Source organism: Phascolarctos cinereus, unplaced genomic scaffold (assembly GCF_003287225.1).
Source record: "Phascolarctos cinereus isolate Bilbo 61053 unplaced genomic scaffold, phaCin_HiC Scaffold_726;HRSCAF=1367, whole genome shotgun sequence".
NCBI classification, from domain to species: domain Eukaryota; kingdom Metazoa; phylum Chordata; class Mammalia; order Diprotodontia; family Phascolarctidae; genus Phascolarctos; species Phascolarctos cinereus.
Window position 1 is genome coordinate 117,494,470 of NW_027556098.1, and position 14,348 is coordinate 117,508,817.

General features: G+C 43.0%; 1 protein-coding gene across 1 annotated transcript in view; it reads left to right on the plus strand.

Moving 5' to 3' along the window:
• Positions 1-14,348, plus strand: part of KALRN (kalirin RhoGEF kinase) — a 709,132-nt gene that overhangs the window by 675,203 nt on the left and 19,581 nt on the right. Inside the window, 2 exon segments of the mRNA XM_078146745.1 lie at positions 2,858-2,960; positions 3,393-3,593. Coding sequence (XP_078002871.1) covers positions 2,858-2,960; positions 3,393-3,593 — 304 coding nt within the window.

Here is a 14,348-nt window from a genome sequence, read left to right on the forward strand (position 1 = left end):
GCACAGCTGAGTGGACCAAGAAAGAGTACATTTCTAGTTGCATTTGACACTACTGGGCTGGCTGATAACCAGCCCAGAATAGCAATGTTCCTACAAATAATCACATACAAGTAATCCAAATGTGGTTGTATGTGACACCCCAAGAGTCAATGCAGTTTTAAGTAGTAATAGCTTATTACACTAAGACTTTTGGGACACCCTGTATTTAGCATCTCACCCTGAGATAGCTACAATATGGGTCATCCTTTGCTTCTGGAGCCCATGCACATGCATATGATTAATGATTTACTGGAAGCCTAGACCCACATGAGGATAAAAAGCTCTATAGTCAAAAAACCTGAATCTAAACGATGTCTCTAACGCTAATTTAGCTATGTGACATTGGGTAAGTGGATTAAGGTCTTTAGATGACATTATTATCTCTACCCAAAAAATAGAGGTAATAATATTTCCATTGTCTATCGCATAGGATTTTCTTCTGATGGTTGGAAGAGATAATAGGTTCATAAATTCATAGCTGGAGGGGACCATTTCATCCAACACCCTCGTTTTATCAATGAGTAAACTGAGACCCAGAGAAATAAAGTGATTTGCCTGAGGTGACCCAGCGGGTAAGCAGCAAAGCTGAGATTTTGACCTCTGGTCCTCTGATACCAGATCTGGTACTTTTTACACTATTCCATGAGATCAAGACATCTCAGTAGCATCATAGATTTGAAGCTGGCTGGCTGGGATGTCAGAAGTCATAAAATTGTAGATCCAGAGCTGAAAAGGACCTTATATCTCATCTAGTCCAACCCCTCAATCTACAGATGAAGAAAAAGACAAGCCAGAAAAATTAAGTGACTTACCCAAGGTCACACAATCCACAGAAAAGCTCTTCTGTCTCCAGATCCAGGCCTCTTCCTTTGTACCACACTTCCTCCCCCAGATGATGTATGTTAATTGCTTTGTATCTGTAAAGCTCCATTTATATGTGAATTCCCATGGTTATCATCATTATTATCACTGATAATGTTACCTTTCCCATGTAGAGAATCAGGTATGTGGTTCTTACAGAACTCTGCATGGCAAGAACTGTTGTTCTCTGGGATGACTCCTCCATCACTGTCCATAAACTCCCCACCAAGTCTCTTCTTCCAAACACAAAAATTCAGTCTATTGATGGTTTCACCAAAGAAGAGAGAACTAGAATGGGACCAGTGTCTTGTCTATTTCTATCAAGAAGCTATGGCCCTGTGGATTGTGTCAATGGTGTGGCCAATGTGGTCCTGGCCATGGACTCAGTGCAAGAGTGAGGCATGACCCCAGGATGAGGGGGCAGGGAGACTGTAATGTATACAAGCATATTTTCTGATCCACCCTCCTCCCCTCTACCAAAGTGCTCCATTTAAAAACATTTAGATTATCCTCAATTTGGAGAAGTGAGAGATGTGAGGCTGCCAGGGATAGCAGAGCTAAAAGCCAGGAGCAGCCCATATCCCGTCCTACCAAATATTTAGGAGTTTATAGACACAGGAGTGTCCCTTACTCCTTATATGGCTATCCAAAGGCTGATGCAGGTAGGATATGGCTAGCACCTTCATCTTGGAGCCTGTAGTCTCACCTGCTGTGTTAATGATCCCAGAATCATTGAATAGAGATATTGGAGAATCGGATAGAGATCATTTAGTCCAACCTCCTGATTTTACAGCTAAGGAAACTGAGGCCTAGAGTCACAAAGTGACTTGCCCACTCACACAAGCAGCAGATACAAGATTTGAACCCAAGTCTTAAAAACTTTTTTTGATGCATCATACTGTCCCTGAGGGTACCAAAGGGTGAGGGGAAAAAATGACTTCCTTGGCAGCCAAAAGCTGAGTCTCCAGTATCAAAGATTCAGCAAAGAGAAATCCCTCCTGCAGAATTTGTTTAGCCCTGTGCTTAGAAGTAAGAAGGACCCGGGAGATTTCCTAGTCCAAACCCTTGATTTCAAAGAATCAATTATTAATGTGAAGAAACGAAGGGCCAGAGAGAAGCAACTTACCATTAATGGCAGAGCTGGGACTAAAAGAATCCACATCTCCTGCTCCCCAGCTCAGTTTTCTTTTCTCTGCAACATGTTATGGGGGCAAATAGGTGGTACAATGGCTAGAGCACTGAGTTCAAATCCGGCCTCAGACACTTACCAGATGTGTGACCCTGGGCAAGTCACTTCACTGTTTGCCTCAGTTTCCTCATCTGTAAAATGAATTGGAGAGGAAAATGGCAGTATCTTTGCCAGTCCCAAATGGGGTCACAAAGAGTTGGATATAACTGAAACAACTGACCACAAAATATGCTGTATCACCCCCACCCCAACAATGTAAGGAGCACAAACCAAGAAAAGGTCAAACAGTTCCCAGTAGCGACCCTGCTGTTTCTGCTCATTTGTTTCTTTCCACAGCCTCACATTAGTTATGGTCTACGTGGCCACCCCACCCCCAGCCTGGGTACAGCACAGGGCAGAGCTGCCTGAATAGCCCTCACTCTAGGGTTGCTAACAGCCACACTGTCATTTGGCCAGAGCCTGGGCTCTAAATAAGGTGATGTGTCTTCCTGCTGCCTCTTATAGACCTGTGCCCAGTGCTGGTCTGGGGAATTGGGGGGGGGAGGGCTCATTCTGCTTGCAGCCACCAACATGGTGATTATGGGCTTTGCCCCATGTCAGAGGTGACATCACTGAAAATCACAGAGTGAACCTTCTTCCAGCTGGGTGATTTGAGCCAAATCCCTGCCTGAAAGTGCTCTACTATTCCCAGATGGAAACTGTTGTGTGCTTCTTAAGCCCCGGTCATTCCCTCTCCCTCCACCCTTCCCCCTTGTTTTTCCCCTGCAGGGATGGAGTAGATGATATTGACAGCCAGGGGGATGGGAGCAGTCAACCAGACACTATCTCCATCGCTTCCAGAACCTCTCAGAACACAGTCGACAGTGACAAGGTAGGACAGTTTCCTAGCTCCCCACCCCACTCCCAGGACTTTTTTACTTCCTGCCCCACCCCGGGGGAAGACCCCCTTCCCCAAGGAGCCTCTCACCTGGGGAATATAACCCAGAAGGTTATATTCTCAGAAGGAATATAACTCAGAAGGGGTGCGGGGAGAGAGGAGCATTGGAGCAGGGCCGAATGAGGTATGTCAGCTATGGGAACTGCAATGGCTTTGGGGATGGAGGATTAGGGTTGCTTGGTCAGTCCTCCAAACACTTCGAGAGAGTTGTCGGGATGAGAGGTGGTAATAAGGAGCGAGTCTCGCCATTCCTTCCCTTCCCTTCTCAAATGCTCTGCCTTCCAAAAGGATGGGAATTCTTGGGGCAGTTTTTCTGCGTCTTTTTTGACTGCTGCTTCCTTATGTTCATACTGACTTGAATGCCAGCCCAAGAGAGTGATTTGGAGGATGGCCAGGGTACAGCTGGATGGTGGGAACGTTATCCACGGTGCTTTCTATGGTGATATGACCTTTCTCCCGAGGGGACCTGTTTGGAATCCTGGGACTCAGTCCCCCAGGGCAGAGGCAACGAGGACAGAGTGTGTGAAGCAGTTTGGAGAGGATGTGTCAATCTTGGCAACGACCCGGGTAGGTAGCTGTGTCAGGTTTTAAGCCAAGTAAGCATGTGTTGTAAGGTCTTTCTTGGGGAGAGAAAGGAAGGGCACTTATGGCCCTATTTCTTGACTCCCCAGCTGGGCAGTGGGATTAATCCAACTGTCTGAATGTTGTGGTCTCCTTCCTTTGTGATGGTTGCGCGTACGTCCCACCCTTGCCCACCCAGCGTGGGCAGGGATGGGAGTAAAATTGGCATTTCTGCTGCATGTTGGTGGCATTTGTTGTCGGTGAAGCTCTGAGGCTTCAAGTACCATCTGGCGCTGGTGCTGCCTGGCCTGGTGCACTGGCCTCCCCCCTTCCCCCTAAGGCTGGGAGAACAGGCTGTGTCCATACCTCATGGTCATTCTCTACATTTGGGACTATCTATTTGGCCTGGTAGTTTGTCACTAATTAATTAGGATTTTTACCTACGTCTCTCTCAGCAGAACAGAAATGTTATCTAAATCCTGTGGTAATCATAAAGTAAATAGGCCTGATATCACTCCAGGGGCAGCCTAGCATAGTGGTTTGAGGGCCAGCCTCAGAGACAGGATGAATGATAATAATAATAGCTAACATTTATATAACACCTACTATGTGCTAGGCATTGTGCTAAGTGCTTTTTAACACAAATAACACTTGAACTGGGTTCAAGTTTTATCTCTGATATTGACTGGCTCGGTGATCCTGGGAAAATCACTAAACCCCTTCAGTGCCTCAAATATTGCTCTAAGATTCTAATTGGAAGAACAGTTTCGGATCTGTATTGATAGAGAGAATTTCCTCATCTACAGTGCTTCCACCAATGAAAGTAAAGATGTAGACCTTTATTTTAAAAAAAAAAACATTGCTCTAGAGTAGTAAACTTTCCCTGAGCATAGGTTCCCAGACTTTCATGGTTCAATTAACCAGTCCCTTGCCTTCAGATAGAATAGCACTGAAAACCTTCTTTAACTATAGAGAAAGATCAGGTCTCTCTTCTTCTTAGAATCTATACTGAGATAATTCTTCTCTTTCTAATTTTCCACATTAAGCAATTTCATCTAGACTTGTCCTGTAAATGCAACCTTGTTTTGGAATATTTGCCATGTATGGACACAGCCTATTGGTCCCCAGTTTCAAGGGTCTTTTGCCCCACCTATCCCCCCAAGCCAGCTCTGCATTTCCCCACCAAAGCCTGTGACTCAGAGACAGAGCCTTGAACTTAGGAAATGTCTCCTGGTTGAAATTTGGCTTGGGGAAACCCCAGGCCCCAGTCATTCTCCATCCTTCCTCCCAGGTAAGTGAGCCTAGCCTATCTTCTACTGAGTGTTGTCAGGACCAAGCAAGCTCCCCCATATGCCTTCTTCTCTCATGGAGTCATAGGATTGCAAATTTAGAACTGGAAGGGAATTTAGAGGTCATCTAGTCCAACCCCTTTTATTTTATACCTGCAAATACTGACGTCCCAAGAAATAAAATGACTTACCCAAGGTCACACACTAAGTGGTAGGGCTGGAGTTTGAACCCAAACCCTCTAATTTCAAGTCCTAGACTCTGTCCACAATACCACACAATTCACATCAGTGGAATCGTGTGTAAGGACCAAGCTGATGGACTCATGGAGATGATACTGGGGCTCCCATGGGGCATAGAACCATATGATATCAGAGGAAAGATGAGTCCTATGGATTTTCCATCCCTAACATCCTCATTTCCTGGAGGAAGAGGAGCTAATGCCAAGAACAGTCAGGTAACTTGCCCCAAAGTCACAGCACCAATTAGTGATAGGCAGAGCTAGTACTAGAAGCACCCAAGTCTCCAGATTTCCCAGGCAGGTATTTATCTATTCTAAGAGGCCAAGTCCTGAATTCCCTTAAAAGATCAATAATCAGCATCCACTGATCAGTACCCTAAGGCAGGGGTGTCAAACTCACATAGAAAGGGGGGCCACCAAACTATAAATAAGGATCCCTGAGGGTTGCATGACTTAGAGAACCACACATGTTTATACATATATATTCATATAATTATATATAAATATGTTATATATTATATTACATTTAATAAAATGTTATATTTTATAATTATATATTTTATATTGTTTTATAATATAACCATATAGTATATAATTTATTATCATTGCTATAATAAATTATATAAGATATGTTATATAATAAATTTGTGATGATTATATATAATATGTATCATATTATATATAATTATGTGTAACTAACATAGCAACAAGTTAAAATCAGATAGGACCTATGCTTTTATCCAGTTTGGGCCATGTCAGGGAGTGTCGTGGGCCCTATGTGGCCCACATAGGGATGGAGTAGATGATGTTGACAGCCAGGGGGATGGGGAGCAGTCAACCAGACACCTTCTCCATTGCTTCAATTGGATCTATGTTTAATATTTCTACTCTAAGGAGGTCAGTCAAAACAACCTTGGCGAAACATTTGCTGTGTAAGTAGCCCTAAGATGGATTCAATGAAAACAGAAAGAAAGTATAGAAGATATGTAGTCTCTTTCTTTTTGGTGCTTCCAGGATAATGAGACCTGATATTATAGTAATTGCCTATCTTTCAAGTCCGTTATCTAATAACCTTCACTATCAGGCTTTTATCTAATCTGATTCCCTTCTAAATATCTCCAATCCTCTTCCTCTTGTCTTGTGTCCTTCATGTAGATGAAAAACAGCCCAATCATTCTTTTGTTCAGGAAGGAAAGGTTGCTTGTTGAGAATCCCAGATTAGAGCTTAGAGATCACCTAGTTCTACTCCCTTCATTTTACAGATGCAGAGACAAACCCTTAGGGGTTGAGATTCATCCAAAGTCACGCAGCGATATCTGGCAAAGCCAAGGCTCCAACCCAAGTCTTCTGGCTTGTATTTCCAAATTTGGGGGTTAAGTTTAAAACACACACAGACACACACAATAATAATAGAGTCCAGTTCAAGGACATGTGTGACTGTGGCCTATTTCTTGCCAAGGGAAATGCCGCCTGCACTACATTGCTGTTCTGGATTCATGTTCTAGTCCCTACTGAGGACTATTCTTTGTATCAAGAGCCCACAGAGCTTCAGAGCCTGCCAAGCACAAAGAAGAGCCCTGATCCCTCTGGGGCCTTCCCTACTCCCACCTCTACTCTTCCCTCAAAGCCTCAAACACACATCTCAATCAATCAGGGAGCATTTATTAAACACCTGTTATATGCCAGCCACTGTACTACGCACCAGCAAATACAAAGATCAAAACAGTGACTCAACCCCTATGTCTGTGAAGTAATGGAATATACTTTACAATAATGATAATGACATTTTATGCAGCACTTACTATGTGCCAGGCATTGTGCTAAGATTTGCTCCTCATAACAACCCTGGGAGGTAGATGCTATTATTATTGTCCCTGTTTTACAGTTGAGGAAACTGAGGCAAACAAAAGACACTTACCCAGGACCTTACAGTTAGTAAGTGTCTGAGTTCACCTTTGAACTCAGGTCCACCAAGACTTTATCCTTTGTGCCACGTAGCTGCCCCATGCTATGGGTCCCTTGGGTCCCTTCCCTTGAGCATGGGGAGCTGAGGAAAGGAGGAGGGCTTGAAGAGGCAGTGGTGACTAGGAGGAGGAAATAGCAGAAGTGGGGAGCAGCACAGTAAGGGATAGTGGAATGGAAGGCATAGAATTATTCCATCTCTTCCTCCTTTCATAAGTCAGTCTTTGCAGCTATGTGCCGTGGGACTGTGATGAAGCTGGAGTAGGGCGGCTGGGTGAGCTTTGGGAGAGGACAATTGCTAAGCATTATCTCTAACTTTAGGAAGAAGGCGATAGGGAGGGTGGAGGTTTGCCTCTTAGATGTAATTACTGGTGGGAATACACATAGAAATACCACCTCTTTAAGAAAAAAGAATTATTTAAGGGAAGGTCTTCATGAATATTTCATTCAATTTCTCTAACATTCCAACAGTCTAACGGAGATAAATAACACAGTGTAGTGTCCTCCTTGACAGCACACTGATCTCTCTTCAACAGGGAAGGCATTATTAGACTGGTAGATATTTCCATCTCATTCACAGGCTCTTAAGCTGCAAGAGACTACAGAGACCATCTAATCCAAACCCCTCATTTTACAGATGAGGAAATTGAGTCTCATAAGGCAAAAAGCAACTTTCCCAAAGCTATATAGTAAGTGGCAGAGACAAGGTTTAAACCTAAGTCCTTGGACTCTTAATCATCATTTTTTTTCACTATACTATACTATATACTATATACATTGTACTGTATTTTTTCCACTATACTATAATGCATCTACCCCGAACCCCTGCTTTTCTTTTTGCAACCCAACAAAAATTTATCAATAGCTAATTATGGGTAGAGAACCCCATTAGGTGCTAGAGGACAAAGTTTAAAGATTTGTCTCAGTGACCTTCTGTAGACTCACTGAAGTCTAATGATATCTATTTTTAAATTTCCCCCATTATAATTTTCTTAAATTATTTTTAATTATAAGCTTAACAATCAACAAACCTTGTAAAACCAGGAAACATTTTATTCCCAGGTATCCAAGTAACTAGCTAATGTATAGTCCTTGGGACTTGGGACTTGACTTGGGACAATAGAAAAAAAGCATTGTTATTATTTAGTCGTGCCTGACTCTTCATGACTCTGTGGACCCTAGCATACCACTACCATTTCTTGGCAAAGGGTTAGGCTTAGTTTGAGCAAGAAGGAACCTTCTCCCCAACAGCTGCCCTAGTAGGTCCAAGGAACCCAAGTTTAATGAATTATCATTTCCAATGCAAAAAAAAAAATGCTTTCTTGGGTGGTGTTGTATAGTCATTTAGTTGTGTCTGACTTTTCTGACCCCGCATGGGGTTTTCTTGGCAGAGATGGTGGAGTGGTTTGCCATTTCCTTCTCCAGTGGATTAAGGCAAACAGAGGTTAAGTGACTTGCTCAGGGTCACACAGCTAGTAAGTGCCCGAGGCTGGATTTGAACTCAATTTGAACTTCCCAGTTCTGGGCCCAGCAGTTCTATGCGCTGAGCCACCTAGCTGCCTTCTTAGTTGTAGCTCCATGCAAAGTGTCATAACCATAGAATGAGGTGATGACAGAACACTTGGAGGCCTCTGTCTAACTGTGCTAATGGCAACATCTATAATAATAACTAGAATTTACATAGTTATTTAATATTTTCAAAGCATTTAAAAAATGTCATATCATTTGATCTTCACAACAATCCTGTGATAAAGGTATTACTATTATCCTGATTTTACAGGTGGGGAAACTAAGGCTGGGGTTAAGTGACTTGCCCAAGGTCACACATCTAATAACTCTGAGGCAGGATTTTAACTCAGGTTCCAAGTCCGGTGCTCCATGCGTTGAGCAACCTACCTGTTTAAACTTTGTGTGGGCTAATATAAGTTGCAGGGTTAAAGCATTTGAGGAAAAAATGGCTTGGAGTCCATTCATTTCCATACTTACTAATCCTACCCTTATATCAGTGCAAGAAAGGCCCTGGAGCTCAGTGAGCAAGTCTGTTCTTGGTGCCTTTTCTCTTGCTGTTTCTTCACCTTTTTTTTTTTTTCAAATTTTGACCCCATAGATGAATTTCTCTGGCAGCATCTATCTATCTATCTATCTATCTATAGAACTATCTATCTAGGCATCTATTTATGTGAAATTGTCTTCTTTCACCCTTTTTGTGCCAAACTTTTTAGAATAAAAGGCATATGTTCCCTTTTGTTTTATAAAAGTTTGAAGGTAGATACGCAGGAGTGTTGGGAGGATGGACCAGAGAGAGAAGAGGGAGTGGGTAGAATTGGAGGTAAGGGTGGTAGAAAGCCTTATTCCTTATCCTTAGCTGCTGCTATGTTTCTTAGAACCTAGCTCCTCCACCTCCAATACATACAATTAGGTCTTTCTCCAACTCTAGACCTAACCTGTTAGGATGTTGTCTTATGATGTCCCTCATCACTAAGAGCTCATTGCTGCCATAATTCAACTCAACCAATGACACTTACCTGCTGTCTGGCTCATCCCCTTAAAACAGACTCTTTGTACCTTCCAAGGTAATAGCTAGCTTTCTGAAAAACTAAACTCTATTCATAAGTAAGGAGTAGAGGAGACCCTCAGAGTCTGCTCTCCTTTCTATTATCACATGGATACACTCAGGAAACAATATTCTAGATTTTATTGTCCAACCTACAGGAGTAACCCTAATAATGTCATTTCAGGCAAAGTAGGAGAGCAGGACAGTGAGATGGCAAGCCCATGAGAAATTTCGCTTAAGGTTGTCAGGAACTTGTGAAATCCCTCAAATATCACTAAGTGTGCAGCAGGGTACATCGCCTTTGTTAAGGACTGACCCTAGGTTTAACCTACTGAATTTAACAATGCTTCATTCAGGGAAGAACCAGGACAAACCACTTAACATTTCTGGGCCTCAGTTTCCTCATCTGTAAAATCTGTGAAGGAGTTGTATTAGATGAACTGTAAGGTCCTTAGCTCTAAATCTATATAATCACAAAATCCTGATTTCTTAGGATGGAAATGGAAAATTCCAGATCAAGTTGGGTGCCAAAATGTGACTCAACCTACAAAAAGTTTTATAATTGGAAACTTCTAAAGGGAATTTCAATATGGATGTCATGGTTACAGACTAAAAGCTGACAAATGTATTCAACTGGGCAGAATAGTAAATTTCTCGATTGTATTTCCGTTATACTTCTCTTTACAAAGCTAATTGTTTATTTGCCTATAGAAGACTTAGGCTTTGATCATGGCCATTTGGAAATGAAATCTGTTTGCATCTCACAAGTATGTTAAGATTTTACAAGACTTATATTTGATATCTGAGAATCAGGCTCATCTAATTCACCCAAAGAGTTGTAGAACTATCAGTAGAATTAAAGCTCGACTTTCACTAGGCCAGACCAGACCAGACTGATCCATGTTGGGTTCCAGAGTCAACTCCAACAGGCCGAGGAGACAAAGGCCTGTGACAGAGCATCTAAGAAACAGCAGTGAGGGCTTAGCTATGGGAGGTATGGATATGAAGTAGGAATCTAAAAATCTGTATGGAACTGGGAGGTCTGACTACGGGAGGGAAAGAGAGGATGCAGGGACTCTTGGCCAAAGGTCCAGACCGCACCCAGGATCCAGAATGTTCATTTAAACAGAAATGGTACAGACAGTAAAGACAGGAAGGAGCAAATAGTAGATAATTGACAATAGTCTAGGCAAGTGGACAGCCTGATAACAGGATGACAAGGGTATCATAGATAATGATAATAATAATAATAATAAATAATAATAATAATAATAATAATAATAGCAGCTAACATTTATATCAGTGCTTACTGATGCCATGCACGGTGCTAAGTGCTTTACAATTATTCTCTCATTTGGTCTTCATAACAACCCAGGGAGGTAGGTGCTATTATTATGCCCATTTTACAAGTGATAAAATGGAGACAACCCGAGGTTCAGTGACTAGTCTAGGGTCACGCAGCTAGTGAGTGTCTGCGGCCAAATTCGAACTTAGGAAGGTGAGTCTTCCTGACTCCAGGCACAGAGCTCACCTAGTTGCCCCCAATTAGACTGGGATCCTGTGGTTCAGGGCAAGAACTTGGAAATAAGATAGGAATCCAGTTCCACGTATACTTCATACTCATCCTTGGATCTAAGAGTGCATACTTGGTCCTTCTCATTCACACAGTCTGGACCCTTGATTTCAGCACAGATTGCCTATGTTCTGGAGACCCAGGATTCCTACACTGGGAAACTCATGAAAATTATCCCCAGAGGTTTTATTTCTTGGTTACCAAATTTATACGTGGGCACACACACACAGCCTCAAGTGATATAAGATGTTTCTCAAATTAGTAGTTGGGGCCCCCAGAGACAGGCATAGGAATTGACCCAGGTCTGGGAGTGAGTTGAGTCATGAATACCAGAACTATAGAATTTCAAACAGTTGTTGCACGACAGCAGAAAACTCCTGGCTCCAGAAATGAAGTGGTCCAACGTCTTCTTAGATCTTTCATTCTGACATCTAAAATCAGTTCTGATCACAAGGGGAAAGCAATTAACTTTTAGTTTGAGGGTCATGGGAGACCCAGGGCCCATGGAGGCATTAAACTTCAAGAAGTCTGAGAAACCCAGAAGTAGTTGATAAACTATGGACTCTCTCAGCTCCCCTGGCCTCATTTTTATTAAAAGTGGTTCCCTTCTCAGAATTGCCTTTCCCTGAAGTCCTAAAATGGAAAGGAAATACTGTTTCTCACCATCGCCTTACAATGCCTGATTATCGTGTTGCCTGCTTTCTTCCTGCTACCCCAAGCCCCCTTTCACTGTCCACCCACAATCATCTCCTACATCCTACTAAAAAGAATAAGCATGAAACTACTGGTGGTAAATGAGGGCAGTTTTGTGTGTGTGCATTTTTTGGAGACCGTTGCAAGAGTGAGTTTGGTGAAGGCTTCCAGGGATAGCTAGACCAGCATGGCACATTCTCCCATGCTCTTGCATCTGAGCCTAAATCCTGTTCTGTTAGTGACAGGCTGGAAAGAGAACTGTGTAGGCTTTAACACCCAGCTGATGTTCCAGTGCCCAGCCTGTTGTGCAAGGAGCCACCATCTGAGGGGTAAATCTGTCTCCAGTTTCTTAGGAGAGAGGGAAGGAGGGAAGAAGGATGAGGAAAATGAAAGGTAACCAAGTAGAAGGAGAGCATAGCTCTGGTCTTAGAGCCTGGGACATTCTTGAGTCTCAAGGCCAGAGAGATGAATCAGCCTAAGAGAAATACCAAAAGGGTTTTAATGTGCAGAGTGATTTTGCAAACAGCTACCCAGATGGAGCAACAGAAGAGCAGTCAATTTCAGAATCAGAAAATGCTAAAGCTGGAAAAGACTACATCATAGCTGGTCTAGGTTCCGCCTTTGGGCAAGTGAATGACCACATCATCTGGAACAGCTAGTTGTCTCCTCCATTCTTCAGAATCTCCAAAGATTAGGACTTCACCCTTTCCCTCAGTAGTAGAGGATCTAAGGCCATCTGCTTTGTGGCAGATCCTGCCTCTCTGGGGAAGAGAAAAAAAGGATTTGCATTCTGCAGTTCTGTGTTCTACCCAAGACAGAGCTGAGTCCCAGGCTTGAAGAAAAGACTTCATTTAACTTCCTCCAAAATTTGCCTCTCCCCATTCCTTTTCTAGAGGGTTCTCTGTCTCTCTGTGGTGCCCGTCTTTTAAGTGATGCTGTCCCCAAGGATTACGGAACATGTGCCAGAGGAAGGGAAACTTCTGCATATTTCTAAGGAAAAAGAAGGAAGGAAGGAAGGAAGGAAGGAAGGAAGGAAGGAAGGAAGGAAGGAAGGAGGAAGGGAGGGAGGGAGGGAGGGAGGGAGGGAGGGAGGAAGGAAGGAAGGAAGGAAGGAAGGAAGGAAGGAAGGAAGGAAGGTAGGAAGGAGGAAACAGCATTTCACAAATATTTTCTCATTTGATCCTCACAGCAACCCTGTTTTGTTATCCCTAATTTATAGTTGAGGATACTGAGATAAACAGAGCTTAAGCAATTTACCCTGGATCACAGAGTTAGTGTCTGAGGCTTGATTTGAACTCAGGTCTTCTAGATTGTAGGTAGTAGGAAGGAATTTGAACCTCTAGTCACCGGGGAATTCATCCCAACCTTCTAGAGGCCGAGGCAAACATTTTTAAGAACTTACGTACCAGGCAGTGTGCTAGAAGCATTGAATATAAACACCAACATGGCCTAGGCTCTACCTTCAAAGAACTTATATTCTTTTGAGGAGAGATAACGTACACAAAAACAAATATATACAAAATACAAAGTAATTCTCTTTTTTTTGGAGGAAAGAAGGTATTAGCAACTGGAGGCATTAGGATAAGGACCTAAACCAGGATGATGACCATGTGAGTAGAGAGGAGAGAGAGAAGAAACTGCATGGTGCTGTGATCAGTAGGACCTAACTGCAGATTCGTTGTGGGGGGGGGAGGGAAGACAGTCCGAGAGGACTCCAGGGCATTAAGCCTGGGAGGACAGTGGCACCGCTGGTAGAAATCCTAAAGTTTAGAAGTAGAACCAGTTTTGGGGGGGAATGGTTGTATTTTGTACATAGCATAAATTTGTAGCTAGGAGGGACCTTCAAGGCCACCTAATTCATCCTCTTCATTTTACAGATGTGGAAACTGAGGCCTATGGTGATGGAATCATTTGCCCATTATCACAGTTTGTTGTTGTTTCAATTGTGTCTGACTCTTTGTGACCTCATTTGGGATCTTCTTGTCAAAGATACTGGAGTGGTTTGCCATTTCCTTCTCCAGCTCATTTTACAGATGAGGAAACTGAAGCAAGCAGGGTTAAGTGACTTGCCTAGGGTCACTCAGCTAATAAGTGTCTGAGGCTAGATTTGAATTCATGAAAAAGAGTCTTCCTGACTTCAAGCCCGGCGCTGTATCCACTGTGCCACCTAGCCGCCCCATCACACAGTTAGTAAGTGGCAAAATTGGCACGTACACTGATATCCTCTGACTCAGAACCAAGGGTTCTTTCCACTATACCCCATAGCTTCTTATGCTGAGTGTGAGATGCCAGGAGCACCTGTGAAGATGTCCAGAGAAGCTATGCAGACTAATTAGGCAGTGGTAAAAGACATTGACGTCTGCTGATCAGTCTGCAGTGGGATGTCGCTCATCCCCAGGTGTGCTTAGCACTGATGTCAGGCATATCGTAAGTGCCTGAGAAGTGCTCCCA